Raw genomic sequence first — 17773 nt, forward strand, 5'->3', positions numbered from 1 at the left:
ATGTGTTCTCTAAGGCTGAAGAGGTGTTAGAGAGAATGTTCAGAAAAATGCAAAACTTAATATTTAAAGTTTTAAACTAAATTGTAAAAAACAAAAACAACTGTAGTAACATTTATTTTTGAAAACAAAATAACGAAATATATTGCTTTTAAGCAGGATTTCTTATTTAATAAATACATATGGTTTATATTATATTTAATTTTTAAGTTTTTGTAGTAATCTTAAACCAATCTGTTTAAAACAGACTCCATAGCAAAGCATCCCATATATTAATAGTAACATACTAAATAAAGCAATATTTAATTAAATTCTTATCAATTCATAAATAGCACTGGTCTATAAATTCAATAACCAATCAGATTATAAGAGGCATACATTGAATACATCCAAAAAATTTTTTTTTTTTTTTTTTAAAATAGAATGTATGCCTGTTTAAAAAGTATTAGCAATGTTAATGAGAGACTATTTTATTATAGATATATAAAAGTCATGTAAGACAATATAAATATTCATATATATGAAACATCAAATGAGACAGAGACAGCTGAAATAAATTTTAATCATTTTTGAAAATAAATAATATTAGTAATAAATAAATTAAGAAAATAAAAATATATAAAAAATCAACTTCTATTATAAACTTAAAAAAGAATAAAAAAATGATAATATCTTTAAAAATTAATTATTATAGAACAATGTTTTTTTTTTTATATTCTGTAATTGTGAATTGTATCATCTATTAAATGCTGACAATCGATTATATTTCAATTCCCATTGTATAAATCGATTTGATTAAATATTATGAATAAACATAGTTGGTATTTTAATATTTTTGGGCTCATTAGATATTCGATAGACATGTCGATTGATATAGATTAAAAAAATAGTTGTGAGCGTAGCAAGCCAGATAGTAGTAAGTGATATTGTTAACACGTCGAAAGAACAGTACCTAATACCGAAGTATTGGTCTCATCTCAATTTAAACTCAAGGGTACCATCTATTACCAGTAAAAAAATTAATAGCATCGCCCATGAATATAATGCTTAAAAATAAAGGCAGTCATAAAAAAAAAACAAAATAAATTCCTTTTATAAATCACATTACCAACCCCGGAACCAAGACAAAAATCTTATAAAAAAATGTTCTAAAAATATTGTTTAAAATGCATACATATATAGTGTTTAAAAATAATATAACAAAATAAAAACAATAGTTTAAATTCTACAAAAATATTCATAATATATATTTAGATGTCAATTACTTACTATATTATGATCCTAACATCATTCAAAATGTTTGTACACAAGTACTGCAACGAAATATTGCATATATATTTCACACTTAATCTAGTCTCACATGAATTCGTCGCAAATATTGTAACTACATAGAAATTTCAATATTCAATATGGCAGCACTTGCAAGAAATTCACGAAAAACTTGAATAAACGTCGTATATAATTGATAAAATTATTACTTATAGTATTCTTTTTTCACGTCTTATTATATAAATATATAGTAGTCAATATATAAGTGTCTGTATATAAAAGCAAAAAAAAAAATCATAGATTATCACCACAATCAAAGCATGACTAATTGTTTAAACTATAAACTCTTCAATAATTTACGAAATCACATGTAATAAAAACAAAATACTTTTATAAATTCAGATATACATTTCGACCTGATAACAAAATGAAACAAAACTCTATTCACATTTAAAATATACTAATAGAAACGTAAATGAAATCTGTATCCCGTTTATATTAGTGGTAATTTATAAAATGGCAACATTTTGAACCCGTTTACACTACTTCCATACATAATTAAATACGTCCATGATACTGTCATATATGGTGAACGTGATCGCTACATCGAACACAACTCTACTGAGACGTGGCACGGTACCTTTATAGAAAGCGAGAGGACCCTCGTGTTTCCAGGTCTTTATAAAGCAATCCAACGTGCTCTTGTATTTCTTAGCTTCGAGACCTTGCATTCGAGTTTTGACTACATCTATAGGAGTGTTACCGAAGACTGATGCTGCACCTATGAACAAATAAAAAACCGTGTTCTTGAAGAATGCATTGCTATTTCATATCAGCAATAATAATGACGGCTATGGCACGGGAAGTGGAAAAATAATGTTATAATGAGTTTAAGTGCCGACATTAGCCAATGGTAAGAATGCGTGAATCATAGTCGATGATTTCGGGTTCAAACCCAGGCATGCATCATTGAATTTTCATGTACTTAATTTGTATTTATAATTCATCTCGCGCGTATAATTCATCTCGGGACAACAACTAATCTAATTTCTCTGCCACATGTGTATCCACTTACTCGCATTGGAGCAGTGTGGTGGAAAAAGCTCCAAATCTTCTCCTCAAAGAGAGAGGAGGCTTTAGCCTAGTGGGATAATTACAGACTTTACTTGTCTAATCCCAAAAACATACATGCCCATAATTATTCGCCATATTTTTATTTGTGTGCTAAAAACAATGGGAGTGGGATATGAAAATATAAAGAGTATGACATTGTCCAAGTCGAAGGTCGATTCTGGACAGTGGCACAACTTGCAGATAGGGGCCTATAACAGCGGGATAAGGATGGCTGTGGATGATAATGCTTAACCCTGAAATATAGACGTGTGTATGATTGGGAATACTAGTTTACTATGGATATAAACTAACCTGCAACGCCACCGAATAAACCCACGATGTATTTCGGCACTGGTTTGTCCCGGTCACCTCCCTTGTACCAGTCTCTTAGAGATTCCATCACGAAGAATCTGATTGCCTGATTACTGCCCTGCTTCATGATAGTGGCTGATACACCTTTGTAGACACCACCGATACCTGGAATTCACATGTTTATTTATGAAAAACTTTATATCATTGAAATTCTATATATAATACTAATATGTATATGGAAATATGAGCCAATAAGAAACCTAATAGTATTTATTCCTGTTTTACTGGTGGTAGAGCTTTGTGCAAGCTCGTCTAGGTAGGTACCACCCACTCATCAGATATTCTACCGCAAAACAGTACTTGGTATTGTTGTGTTCCGGTTTGAAGGGTGAGTGAGCCAGTGTAATTGCAGGCACAAGGGGCATAATATCTTAGTTCCCAAGGTTGGTGGCGCATTGGTGATGTAAGCGACGGTTAACATTTCTCACAATGCCATGTCTATAGGCGTTGGTTACCAACTTATCAACAGGTGGCCCATAAGCTCGTCCGCCTTCCTATTCTATAAAAAAAATTATAACACTAGCATTTCGATGTGAACCGAAAAGGCCTCAATGATAGAAGGTGCATTGTATACATTTATCAGAAAATACTCATTTATCTAGTCTGGTTTAATTAGGTAAATTTTGTCCACATATCCATCATAATATGCATTTAAAATTGTTAATAAACATAATAATTATTAAAAGCAGTATAAATACAATAAATTTCATAATAAGAAATTTAGTTTTACTGATTATCGCTTCTTAGTCGTATAGCATAACGATATTTGGAACAAATTTTGGGTAATTTATCTAAGGCTTTTGATTGATTAGAGCATAACATGGGTTTTATTTAAATAAAAAATTAAGCGTTAAGCTTTTGATCTCGTTGCTCATTAGTTAAACCAATAAGTTTCCATTAATGAAATAGTTTCTGGATCTATGCTCAAAATGGGTGTTTCACAAGGATACTTTCGGATATTTTCGGTCCTTTACTATTTTTGAAATATATAATTTTTCTTTCTGCGTTAAAGCTGTTTGTGATATTGTATTGTTAGCTACTTCAGTATTTCTTAAATTTCTCAGAAAACAAGCGAATTATGACGATGTAAACAATCAATTTGAACTCGTAGGTTTTATAAGATCAGTACATAGATTTTTTACCTGAGTTAGCCTGACAAAATCTTGTACCAGATCCAAAAATTTAAGGAGTATCATTGTGTGATATAAAAAGTAAATTATAATAATAAATGTGATATTCAAACCCACCTTCTTCCCTAACGATAGTTCTAACACCATGGAAGAAACCCTTAAACCTGGGCTTCTCCATTCTCATGTCATTAATGAACTTCACTTTCACAGTTTCCATGGGTGTGACAGCGAAGATCGCTTCAGCTACACCGGCAGCCAAACCACACGCCAGTTTGCCAGTCGTTGATAATGTTCCATTCTCTGTGACCATGTATAGTTTTGCTTGCTCGAATACTCCGAATCTAAAAAAGGTTAATAGAAATGTTTAATATGTAATACATGTATGGAAACTTTAAGAATTCTTCATTTGCTTGTTTTTGTTCTATGTGTTAGAAATTTCATTGATTGATTACTTGGTCGTAAGGCTTTGTGCAAACAAGTCTGATCTCTCTATAACTATATAATATATATTAGATAACTCATTCGATACTCTACCGCCAAACCTCAATACTTAGCATTGTTTTTCCGGTTGGAGCGGTGAGTGAACCAGTGATACAGGAGTAACTTACATGTAATGGCTGGTGGTGACCACTTACCAATAGGTGGCACATTTGACCGTCTTACTATAAAAAAAAAACATTCATTTATATTTCAACAAAGTACTTTTTCTTTCCACGCAAAAATTCAGAATTTTGAATTAAATTCTTTGTCAAATATTTTTTGATGAAATAAAATGTTATTTACTCTTAACAAATAAGGTAAATAATATGTTCTATTTAAATTTTCCTTAAACTGGGTTAAACTAAATAAGCGTTAACGTGCCGAACAATTACATTGTATGTATATAATATTTACATAACATTATATTTTTTGTTACGCCGAAAGTTCCAGTTTCGGAGTTCGTGTATTGATTTAAGAAGCCACTGAAACGGTTCCTTCTTGTTTTTATACGTTTCTTTTTCCAACCTATTTGGGAGTTGCTCCAACTTTTTAAATATACTAGTTTTCGCCCGCGTAATACGGGAGATGTTAGGTATAAAAAATAGCCTGTGTCCTTTGGTTTCAAGCTTGCTTCATAGCAAATTTCATCAAAATCGGTTAGTGGTTTAGCCGTGAAAGCGTAAAAGACAGACTGGCAGACAGACATTCGCATTTATAATATTAGTATAGATTAGTTACGAGGTGGGATCTTCTTTTGATGTATTAGTTGCTGTTCTTTTTTTTTTTATAAAATAGGAAGGCGGACGAGCCCATATGGCCACCTGATGGTAAGTGGTCACCAACGCCCTTAGATTGGCATTGTAAGAAATGTTAACCATCGCTTACATATCCAATGCGCCACCAACCTTGGGAACTAAGATTTTATGTCCCTTGTGCCTGTAATTACACTGGCTCACTCACCCTTCAAACCGGAACACAACAATACCAAGTACTGCTGTTTTGCGGTAGAATTTCTGATGAGTGGGTGGTACCTACCCAGACGAGCTTGCACAAAGCCCAACCACCAGTTCGCCCAAATGATCAAAACAGCGTCACCAGATATGAGGCAAGCTGGGCTCGGAACTTTATAATACGATCTTTTTTTAATATTGATAAACTTATAACTGTGGCAAGGTATTCTATAATAAAATTTCACACTTATTTTTACCCCAGCAAATAATTAAATTTCAATATTATACAAAAACACTAGTAAATACAACAATGTCTATGGACGCTGATCACGGCTTACTACCACGTGATCCAATTGCTTGCCCTACTTATATTATAAAAAAAGAAAAAAAACTCCGCTTTTGAGTAACGCGGTATAATGGCAAGAGAAACATTTGCCAAGACACATTTAAGGCTTTTCCGTGTAGATGTATTCTGTAAGAACAAAACTTAAAACTCACGAGGAACACGATCGTTAAATACCAGAAAATGATATGCGACACTATAATAATTGAAGACATAAGCGGATAAGTGTTATAGCATTTTTAAACTTTTTCAAATTGTTACATGATTGAACATTTTTAGTTAGGTACTATACACATCATGGTACCTTCAGATCTTACGTTTATAACTTTAAGAGCTATTAACGTGATGGACGACCCATGTACACCAATAAAATCAATCATCTTTTTGTTTCATGACACCTTCTATCTTCAACACCGTAAATTTTTAACATTTCAAGACTGAAATCCGAAGTAAGTTCTTAGAGATTGTTGTTTTTTTTACGTCTATTAATCTTGTTCCATTTTTAAATATTAATACTTAAATACTAATGAAATACATTATTAATCTAGGCTAATGAACGACCGGAATGTCATTGAATGCTATCAGTATAGACTGGCGTCACGTTGAACTATAGTTATCACCTAACGATTGAAACTTGGTAACCTCATGAAAGTCATACATACGACTATTGTATTACATAATCGTTTGACATGATTGAGAATATATATATCATTAATAATAAAGATAATCTACCGATTATTTAATATTAACATTTTTAATTATTTATTTTCATATATAGAACAATAAAATATTTAATGTTTTAATACGAGTATGTAAAAGTGAATGAAAGATTTTCTAACAAAGCGGCAAATCCCAAGAACTACCTTAATTTTTTTTTTATAGAATAGGAAAGCGGACGAGCATTTGGCCACCTGATGGTAAGTGGTCACCAACGCCCATAGACAATGGCGTTGTAAGAAATGTTAACCATCGCTTACATCACCAATGCGCCACCAACCTTGGGAACTACGATGTTATGCCCTTGTGCCTGTAATTACACTGGCTCACTCACCCTTCAAACCGGAACACAACAATACCAAGTACTACAAGTGGGTGGTACCTACCCAGACTAGCTTGCACAAAGCTCTACCACCAGTAAACTGCATACGAGATACTCTATAATACAAAGTGTGCGCGCGATTAACATAGAATGAATATAAGTTACTCTCCTCAGTCAGGTGTACCCTCTATTCCCTCACTCATAAATCCCGATATAAGATAGGATAGGTAATATAAGGATTTTATATAAATATGTAAAATGTGCAGATAAGGTTTGAACTAGTTTGTAATTGTTTACTGAATACTAGTATTTGCCCCCTGCTTCGCGAGCATAATAGGGGGAGCTGCGGTTATTAGGAAAAAATATTCGTCCTTGGGTTTTTATCTAGCTTCGTACCAAATTTTATCAAAATCGGTACAGTGGTACGCATTTATAATATGAGTATAGATAATCTTACCGTACTGCTGATTTGGGTATTGAGCCGTACAATAGGACACTGAGTCCTCTGTAAAGACCGAGGAAGCCATGGCCTTTGACGGTCTTCTTAACACAGTCAACGATACCTGCATATTGCTTTGTACCACCTGAAATTAAATATTTTTAATGTAATACGATAAACGCATTGCACCGAAGGGTCAGATGGTCACGATTGTTTATAGAATTTGATAAGAATAATCATAAATGCTTGACCTATTATTATATGACATAATCTATAATAATAAATGAGACGTTTATTACGAGAACAATACGCAACTTTTACCGAAAGACGAAGCTCGTGTCGGAGACGTTAATATATAGCTAATATTATTATAAGTAGCTGTTTCGTCCGCTTTAAATTTAGATTAGGATTGACGAGATGAGTCCGAAATTACTGTTCTTGTTTATATTCCATTCCAAGGAACAGTAAAGTTAAATAGATCTTAGGTTTACAAATTCCATGCGATTGCATTGCACGCATTCCATGTTAAATTATACACTATTTAATGTATACGCAATGCTATGCTATGCTTAACTATGTATCCACTTTAATTTTAATTCCAAAGTTCATCCGTAATGATGATTTCAGATAAATTTAGATATTGATGAATATGTCATATGAATTCAAGATAAAATTAGTGTAAGTAATTATGTAATTAATAAAAAAATATATATGAAATATAGATCAAAGTTTCTTAATCTAATAAAATAACTATCATTTTAATCTAATAATTCTTCCTGTCATTGGAGAGTAGATTATTGTGTGACCTAATCGTCATTGTTGAATTCACTGTCCACCTCCCGAATCTATAAGCAGACTCTACTGTTATCCGAATTACATAAAATATACTTGCGAAATATCAGATCGATAGTACAATAAAATGTTGGTCAAACACCAGTTCCTATATTTTTTATGTACTCTTATATTTAGATAAAATTAAATAGCATGTAAAAAACATTAATAAATAAGGCGTACTAATAAAATATTATAGCGATACTAAAAAAGCGTGTAGGTGTATGAGTGTTCGTTGATTTTCATGCAAATTTAATAATTTAATTAAACATATCTATGTGATTTAAATGGTAGATAGGGGTAAGAACTACTACTAGGGTAAGGGTTATAATAGGTTGTAGGGCTTTGTGCAAGCCTATCTAGGTAGGTACCATTCACTCATCAGATATTCTACCGCTAAAAACAATACTCCGTATTGTTGCGTTTCGCTTTGAAGAGTGAGCCAATGTAACTACATGCATAAGGGACATAACATCTTCGTTCCCAGATTGGTGGCGCATTGGCGATATAAGGAATCGTGAATATTTCTTACATCGCCAATGTCTATGGGCGGTGGTTACCACTTAACTTCAGGTGGCCCATTTGCCAGTTCGCCTACCTATAACATTAAAAAGTAGTGATTGAGATTTTGTCGCTTGTATTCGGTATCTAACGACGGTATTAACACTCCGAAAGGGAGGTAAATTTAAAGATTGCTTTATCTTGTAAAATGACGATTTAAAAGTACTCGTAAATCCTACTATTTGAAAAACGAATTTCGATTTAAAGTGAAGTTAACATAAAAGATTCACAATAACGTATTTATTTAGTAATCAGCCAGCGAGAGTGACTTAGTATAGTTTTATTTCAACTTCCATTCAATTGCAACTTCAATAGTCGAGGCAATAGTTTTATTGTTATGGTTTGCTATCCCTTTCCAACTACACATAATTGTAAATGGGAAAGTGATTTTCTTTCTCACGCAGCAAGAGAGCCTAATCGAAGTAATTTACAATGTCTTACTATGGAACACTGTTGATTAGTCCAAGTAAAGTGCAAAACATTGCGCTTCGAAGGAGCCGGTATCCTTACGATGTTTTTTTCCACCATTGAGCACGAGATTAATTATTAAAACGCAATAATAGAACATGAAGATTTGCTTTTCATCTGCAGTAACTTTTTTTACTTAAAATCCATGTGTATAATCATTTATACACAATTATACATTTAAACATTCCTCGTTAATCAGTCCGTTCAATGTAAAGAACGTATAAAAATCTGTTTGGTAGTTTGTGAGTTTATCGCGTTCAAACAGACACACAGACGGCTGAGGGAGGGGACAATTGATTTAGACCTACCAGTATTGTTTAAACGAATTGTATATTTTTATAACGTTCTCCTCCAATTTGTAGGTCAAGATTTAAGCTCGAGTCTCGTGTATCGTATACGAATTGGTTCATACGATTTAAAATATTAATGATTCGTTTTGTTAAAACGCTTTTTCATATTATATCAGAAAGTAAACAATGATATCAGAAAAAAAAATTCACTTTGGTTAGTTATCTAAATATGATATGAGATATGAATGTTTGTTTATTCGCTCTGAAATGTTTCAATTTAGTAAATACTTAATGTTAATAAAAAAAGCCAAGATGGCTTAGTAGATATGAGATGATAGTCGATAGTAGTAGTAGATAGTATATGTTAAATGAAAATTTCTGGTTCAAATCCAAACCACGTACTAATACGAGTTATGATGAGTTCCATTATTGTTTATTATTCATCTCATGTTCACTTAAGGAAAACATAGTGAGGAAATCTCATATAGTTTTCCTTTTCAAATACGACGTCATTATTTGTCGTATACAATTCATTTATTTATTTGGATTTCCAAAAGTTGTACATAAGACAAATTCAAATCACTTTTTACATTAACTTAAAACAACCAATTACAGGAGAACACACACATTCGCAAACACAATTACAAAATATACAAATCAAAAATAGAATAAAAACAGAAAATAAAAATATTTAAATAAATAATAAAAAACAAAAAACAGAAACAAAAGGTAGTAACTAATTAAATTTTTAAACAAATTGCCAGTTTATACTAAAAGAAACATCACATTTTTTCATGAACGATGAGAGCCCGTCACAACCAATGTCCAGTGTTACTGTGTTTTTTACACAATAATTATATTCTCGCGACATTCGCGATATTGGAGCATTCTGTCCAAGTTTCGTTCGAGTGCGGTCAATTTTAAAGAACGGACATGGGTTGCGAGGAGGTTCTTCTGTCAATTCTCAGTACATTGTTTTGTGTCTCAGGACAGCAAAGCTACCGGTTTCACAAGCGTTACAGGAACGTTGAAATCCATTAAAAACAATACAGGCATAATTCTATTATGACAATAAGGTGAAAAACCAAATCCAAATTCACCAACGAACACTATATAGCACCGTAGTGGTTTAAACTCCAAACCTTTTGCATTAAGAGAATGACAATGTTTTGGTGGATTACCACTTTTCTTAAAAAATAAAATAAAGAAATATATAAAGTACGAATATTTGGATTTATTAAGTGTGTCTTCTTGGTTTTAATCAATGCACTCGATAACTGTATGTGAATCTATCCATATTTAAGCCTATATGCATTGGTTAAAGAAGTCCATTATCATAGTTTCTCTACAACCTATTTAGTTTCTCGTTGGTTCTTGAAGGAATTAATATTTCGAAATGTTGGTAACGCCACATCATACAAAAGTACTTTTAATTGTGTTTTAATAATATGCGACCTTACTTATAAACTTTGGTTAGCGTTTGTCTAGCTTAACACTTATTTCGCTCTTTCTGTCATTTTTGATTTGACAGCTGTTAAGCTAAGTTTATAAGCAAGACCGTAATTACTCTCTTTTTGTCATTATTAATTTGACATTCGAAAGAAGAAGAAAGCATTTTTTGACTTATCATTCACTAAACAACATTTATAAATAACGTATAACATTTTGAAATTGACAATTTAAAAGTGACGCCTTATATTTTTTTTGTAAAATATGGACGAGCATATGGGCCACTTGATAGTAAGTGGTCACCAACTCCCATCGATATTGGCATTGTAAGAAATGTTAAACATCTCTTATATCGCCAATGAGCCACCAACCTTGGGAACCAAGAAGTTATGTCCATTGTCCCTGTAATTACACTGGCTCACTCACCCTTCAAACCGGAACACAACAATACCGAGTACTACTGTTTTGCGGTAGAATATCTGATAAGTGGGTGTCACCTACCTAGACGAACTTGCACAAAGCCCTACCACCAGTAAATATAATATTAATTATTTAATTATCAACAAACAAACAATAAATATGTTGTTTCTCTCAATTACATAATTTTTAATACAATACTAAAAGGGACAAAAAAACTCTGCGACAGTTAATCTTTAAATAAATAAATGTATTACATCATAGATTTGAATCGTCTGAAATATAAATATATCGAACATTTTAACTCCAGCGACCTCGTTTCAGAACTGTGGTCGGATATCGAAGCTTTTTTTAGAACAACGAATTATATAAAATCGTATACATTATACGTTTGATAACATAAGTATTAAAAACATTGAGATGTTTTCGTAGGTGGAACGTAAATAAATATGAATAAATATTTTTCTTTTTTATAAATGTATCTTATTTATACTTATTTTATAAGTAACAATGTTCGTTTCAAGTCTTTATATAATAGAATAGAAGAGACGCGTTACTTTTATGTGAATAACTAACTGAAAAAACTACTAAAGCAGTATATATTGATGACGAGCCGGTTGGCGTGGTTGGTAGAACACTTGCCTTTCACGCCGAACGTTGTGGGTTCGATTCCCACCCAGGACAGACATTTGTGTGCATGAACATGAATGTTTGTCCTGAGTCTGGGTGTAATTATCTATATAAGTACGTATTTACAAAAAAAAAGTAGTATATGTAGTATATCAGTTGTCTGGTTTCCATAGCACAAGCTTTGTACAAGCTTAATTTGGGATCAGATGGCCGTGTGTGAAAAATGTCCCAGGATATAAATAAAAAAAAAATTAAAAAACATATTATACATAAAACTTGCAACAAAAGATGCAGCGCTTTTTCGAGGAGATTTTAGTATATAATATACAGTGTAACCTCAATATAACAAAATGGAAGGGAATTAAAAAATCTTCGTTATACCAAGTCATTTGTTACAATGAGGTTTGTTATATCGAGGTTAGGTTACTCTACGATGCGTTATTACAAGGTAAAAAACTTGTACGTTTACATTAGTAATTATTTATTATTTCTCTCGCCATTGCAACTGTCAAACTAACAACAGTGAAAAACTAAAGTGTTTACCACGTTACTTGGCGTCAAACAACAATGATTGTCTTACGAAAAATTTAACTTGTCTGAAACCTGTCGAGACATTAATTATTTAGGAATTGATCGTGAATGATTGATTTGATACGTTATGTAAAGGTTATAAGTTGACAAAATTCGTTAAATAGACGTAACTTAAATACTTACTACGTATGGTTGAAAATTCTGTGAAATGTAATGGATGATAACTCATTATAAAGAGGTTTCTGACAAATGTATTCGTTATGGACAGAAATGTTTTGTATTGACAGTACGCAGTACTTACGGGCAGTTATAGGGGATTTCGAAGAATTTGTTAAATCGAGGGAATCGTTATATTGAAGCTAATATTAAGGTTGCACTGTGTAATAAAATTGGTAGATGCTCTTCGCAGTTTTACGTTAATTTAGACTATTGACGTGAAAAGCTTGAATTTATTTTTTTACTTAATATTCTAGTCTTATTTTTACACGAATTTATTAACATAATGCACTGTATGACTGTTGTTTTTTAATGGATTTCTACGTTCCTGTAATACTTGCAAAACTAACGGTTTTGTTCAGGATCCCGATACACAAAGCAATCTAAAGTTAACGGAATATGTATTTATATATAGACTATATAAGCTGTGATCGAAGAACAATGTGTTAGAGATATTTCATGAATCTTTGAATTACATATATGTATATTTAATTCGATTTTTATATATAACATTCGATATAATATGATATGACATTACAACATTCAGCCTTGAATTTATATTTTATATATATTTCTAATATTAACATCAACATCAGATAAAATCAGATAATCCGATATCAACACTTGCTTTATCAAACATTCACAATTTTATTAAAGTAAACAGCTATGCAAAACTTATTTATAACAATATACTTAATTATAATTCAATATAATATATGAAAAACATTTTACATTAAAGGTAACTAAAAAGAATAGAAAAAAGTTACGCAATTACCAATCGCAAATAATTTGCTTTATTTTGTTTATATAAATACTTTGGACTGTCTCGTTGGTGTAGTGGCTTGATGTAAGGCCGCAGACCCGGGGGTCCTGGGTTCAATTCTCAGGTCGGGCCAATAAAAAGTTATTGGGCTTTTCTGTCAGAAAATTCTCAGTAGCAGCCCGGAGTCTGGAAGTTGGAAGTGTGTACAATCCCGTACCTCGTAAAGCACGTAAAGCCGTTGGTCCTGCGCCTGAACTCTTTCCGGTTGTGTCGGATTACCGTCCCATTGGATTATGAGAGTTAGAAAATAAAGAGTGCACCTGTGTTTGCGCACACACTTGTGCACTATAATATATCCTGCGTAGTTGGCTAATCTCTCTTGAGATTGGCCGCCGTGACCGAAATCGTTCTGGAGAACATTATTTTAAAGTTTAAAGTATTAGTTAACAGTAAAGTAAAGTATGTATTACTTTACTCTACTGTTACTACACATTTATTCACAGTTGAATGTTATCTAAGATTACGTTAAAAACATGAGGTAATCGTTCTTTATTTAAGTTCTGTCAGAACAATTCTTCCTTTGTTTTGTACATAAGTTATATTATTACAATTCGACTGCCTCGTTGGTCCAGTGCCTATATATAAGACCGCAAATCCCGCAGGCTTGTACTATGGGTGGGGCCGATGAAGTGTTATTGGGATTTTCTGTCGAAAAATTCTCAGTAGCAATCCGGAGTCCGGATGTGTGTGTCTCGGAAAGCACATAAAACCAAATTATCTTACGTCGTATTACCGTAAAAAAAAATTAATAACGCGAATATGCGGATTTCGAAAAACATATTCAAGATATTGTAACATTAAAATAGATTAATTAAGAACTATGTACTTACAATTCTTAAGTTCATAGTATTTATATACCAATAAATATAAAAACGTATACTACACGACCGAGCTGCGCAATCGTACAATGATCGGAAATTATCGTATAGCATATCATTTTACGATAATTATCGTATCGTTGCTAACAAAGTTTCAAAAGTAAATTTATTTCAATGCTAAGGCAGAGTTACTTGATTATTTTTTGTAACATATTATCAAAGTACACCAATATATAATAAGTATCTCAAAGTTGCTGAAATCATAGTTCATAAGCTACTTTTTTTGCTAGTTATAATATCTAAGAATAGATATCTATTATTAATTCTTAAATAAACCGAGTTGGTGTAAACGCATTGTGTATAAGTACACACAATGCGTTTAAAGAAAAAGCTGAACTATTATTGGTAAATAAATGTTATGATTTGTTTGTAAAACAAAGATAGACCAACGCGTATAATTTGTCCGAAATACGCGGGAATAACAATAACATTTTTATATGTTTAGTTTGAATTTATTCTTCATCTCGTGCTCGACGACGAACGTCGAAAGGAAACCTGCCCACACCAAGCCGTTGATATTCTATATTTATATCTTAATACTACCATATGAGTATCTAGTGTATTATTTAAAAAATAACACCTGAAAATCAGTTCACAAACGGCGATGATATCGGCCATATTATATCGCGATATATACACAAAAAAAAAACTCAGCAAAATTGACAAACATGATAATTGTACAAAAGGTACTTTTATAATAAAAACACAATCAAATTTTGAGAAAAAAGTAATTTATTATTCAATATTCAAATAACTAAAGAGTGTCTTAATTTTTATTTATGGACTTTTTTAGTATTATCTGTATTTTAATTTGCAGCAAACATTACATAAGCAATTTGACATTAATTTTCTTTGGAGTACAAGGTCATTATTATAATTATTATTGTTCAATTATTCATAATAGCACTAACAGACTGTTAAGTTAAATATAAAATGTATAAGACTTTATTTAGAAACTTCTTAAACTTTTTCTGTATCAATGACATTAATCATTTCCATTAATTGGAATGGAATTATAAAACTAAAGAATTATATACTAAATACCTAGTTATGGTGTACTTAGAGGTAGCCTGCTTTGATTTGTACCTCAATCATTTTTCTAATGCCAAATAAACTGCTTCATTTTGGTTTTAAGTTGTATTAATTTAAGTTGCTTTTTATAATTAGAAAATTTGTTTCATTATTCTGTAAAGTGAATATTTTAGTAAAAGCATACTGTCAGTTTTTAGGTTTGATTATTTTTTCTACACTCATGCATTTAGGATAATAAAAATATTATTCAGGTTTTATACTTGATACTTCAGATTATATGAATAGTTTGCTCTGGTTTGATAATTTTAAGTCTCAAAATGTACACTTTTATAGGAGTAAATAAAACATATTTTTTATATTAAACATTAAAGTTGCAATAAAAGAAAAATATACCAGTAAAGTATCTAATTAAATTAAAAGCTATGAATGTTTTTTTTCTAAGCTATCAATTTATCAATGATAATAAAAAGGTTGAAATCGGACAAAGTCCAATACAATACGAGCTCAAGAAATCAAACAAATATTACGGAAGAGTACTTGATATTCATGTTAGTATCGTAACCTCGAAAATGATACCCGTGCAACATGATTCTAATTGGAAAATATATTATCATAACGAGACTTTGTTTAACCAATAAAAAAGTTCTTAATAAATACTTCATTAAAACGCTAAATGACGCAATATAAAACATACATATACATATACTTTTTTTTTAATAATTATCGACTAATTTCGTCGAGGGCCAACTTGAAGTGTTTTACAAAAACAATAATAATAATAATACTCATTTAAATATTTAATTTAAGAAGTAAACTGACCTTTTTCGTCTAATTGGAGTTGTGTTTTCACATATTCGGTGGGGAATGTAATACAAATTTCAATGCCACCAGTAATACCGCCGGCAACGACTCCTTTCAGTCCGACTGACCCTGGACCTCCGGCTGCGGCTGCTGCTCCAGTTTCAGTCATCCATGGCCTCGAAAAAGGATTTTTAAAATTTTGCCTTCTATTAGACATGTTTATTTACCGCACTTGTCGTTAATTTAACGACTATGACATGCGACAATCCTTCCCACTCAACAATTAACCACCGACTAAATATGAATGAGTTACTGCGGTAACTGAATGATATTAACGTAAACGTATGAAGAGATTGGATTGTAGATACTTGAATGAACCATAAAAATATTATTATTTAACTTATAATAATTAATAATTAGATAGGTGATTTCTAGGATATCAAATTCCAGTAAATGCATTTAATGAATGGACAAATTATATTTTTATTTTTAAAATAGTGTGATTAACAGGGGTGAATAGGGAAAACAACCTTATATGAAGATGAATGATTGCATAAATATTAACAATAATAATTATTAATATTATGGTAGTTCAACTAATTTATTAACAAATTAAACGTTTACTATCTGTTATATTTTCTGCTTATTGTTTTGAACAATCGGTATTTCTATTGTGGACTTTTATTTATTGTTACTTTATTTTGTTATCCTTACTTAATATTATAAATGCGAAAGTAAGTTTTTTGTTTGTTACTGTTTTGCGTCTTAACTACTCAACTAATCATAATTATTGTACACACCTTGTTAGGGATACAAAAGAAGACATAGGGTAACTTAATTACCTAGCACCATAGACAGAGAAACTAATAGACGCAATGACGATTTCCTTCTTACTTACACAAGAAAGGGAACGAAAATTACTTTACAAATGGTTTAGACAGAGATAGAATTATCAAATCTTTTGTTCCTTATCGCGTAACCAGTTTTAGTGTTTTAGGTTTTTGGGTGTAGTTGGAAAACAAAAAAATATTTTAATTAAAAAAATGTATAATAAATATTAAAAAGTAAAATATAAAATCTAAAGTAAAAAAAGAAATTGTTTCAATTAAATCCTGAAAATTATTTATCTCCCGAACAGGGAATGCAGTTACTATGGCAACATTATACGCACACATTGACAAACTATCTCTGTCTCCATTGGTCTATTTAACAAACTATCATTTCATTAAACAAAATAAGTTTATTTAATTTTACATTTTAATATTTATTATACTTTTTTAATTAAAATATTTTTTTGTTTTCACAAAAAACAAACAATGCAACAGTTTTTGGGTGTAGTTGACACCCAAAAATTGTTGCATTGTTTGTTTTTGTTTCCATTATCAATAGTACTTCAGCATCTTTATATGATACTGAATTGGCATTCTCCTCAGAAGATGAAATCTAAAACACTCAATTAAATTATTACTAAAGAATGGTTGCCACATAGATTTCTATGTTAACCTCTTGACTTGGAATGTAATAACATTATAAATTTTTGTAGAATGTTAAATACTGTTGTCGTTAAGAAATTATAAAAAGGAGAACGAAAAATTTAAAATAACATATTTACATATAACGAAGCACTTTAGGCTATTATTGGACTCCACATTAATTTGTCTACATTGTTAACGAGTCGATATTTTTTATCGAAAATCGGGATATTTTTTTTAGC

At 31.2% G+C, this 17773-nt stretch overlaps 2 protein-coding genes across 2 annotated transcripts in view; both read right to left on the reverse strand.

Moving 5' to 3' along the window:
- The window catches only part of LOC126775553 (histone deacetylase 3), a 398376-nt gene that overhangs the window by 8488 nt on the left and 372115 nt on the right, over positions 1-17773 (reverse strand). The gene's annotated exons all lie outside the window — the stretch shown is intronic.
- Positions 99-16373, reverse strand: LOC126775565 (putative tricarboxylate transport protein, mitochondrial). The gene is made up of 5 exons (XM_050497600.1): positions 16078-16373; positions 7151-7277; positions 3999-4222; positions 2692-2856; positions 99-2047 (listed from the first exon to the last, which is right to left on the reverse strand). Exons 1-5 carry the CDS (start codon positions 16274-16276, stop codon positions 1809-1811), a joined length of 954 nt encoding a protein of 317 aa, XP_050353557.1. The 5' UTR covers positions 16277-16373; the 3' UTR covers positions 99-1808.

Source organism: Nymphalis io, chromosome 18, assembly GCF_905147045.1.
Source record: "Nymphalis io chromosome 18, ilAglIoxx1.1, whole genome shotgun sequence".
Classification (NCBI taxonomy): Eukaryota; Metazoa; Arthropoda; class Insecta; order Lepidoptera; family Nymphalidae; genus Nymphalis; species Nymphalis io.

Bases quoted from the DNA above. Each gene is read 5' to 3' on its own strand.
- LOC126775565 (XM_050497600.1), bottom strand. From the start codon at position 16,276: ATGTCTAATAGAAGGCAAAATTTTAAAAATCCTTTTTCGAGGCCATGG. The intron at 7,278-16,077 runs GTCAGTTTACTT...ATTTAATTTCAG, and splicing joins ACTCCAATTAGACGAAAAAG to GTGGTACAAAGCAATATGCA. The intron at 4,223-7,150 runs GTAAGATTATCT...AACCTTTTTTAG, and splicing joins ATACCCAAATCAGCAGTACG to ATTCGGAGTATTCGAGCAAG.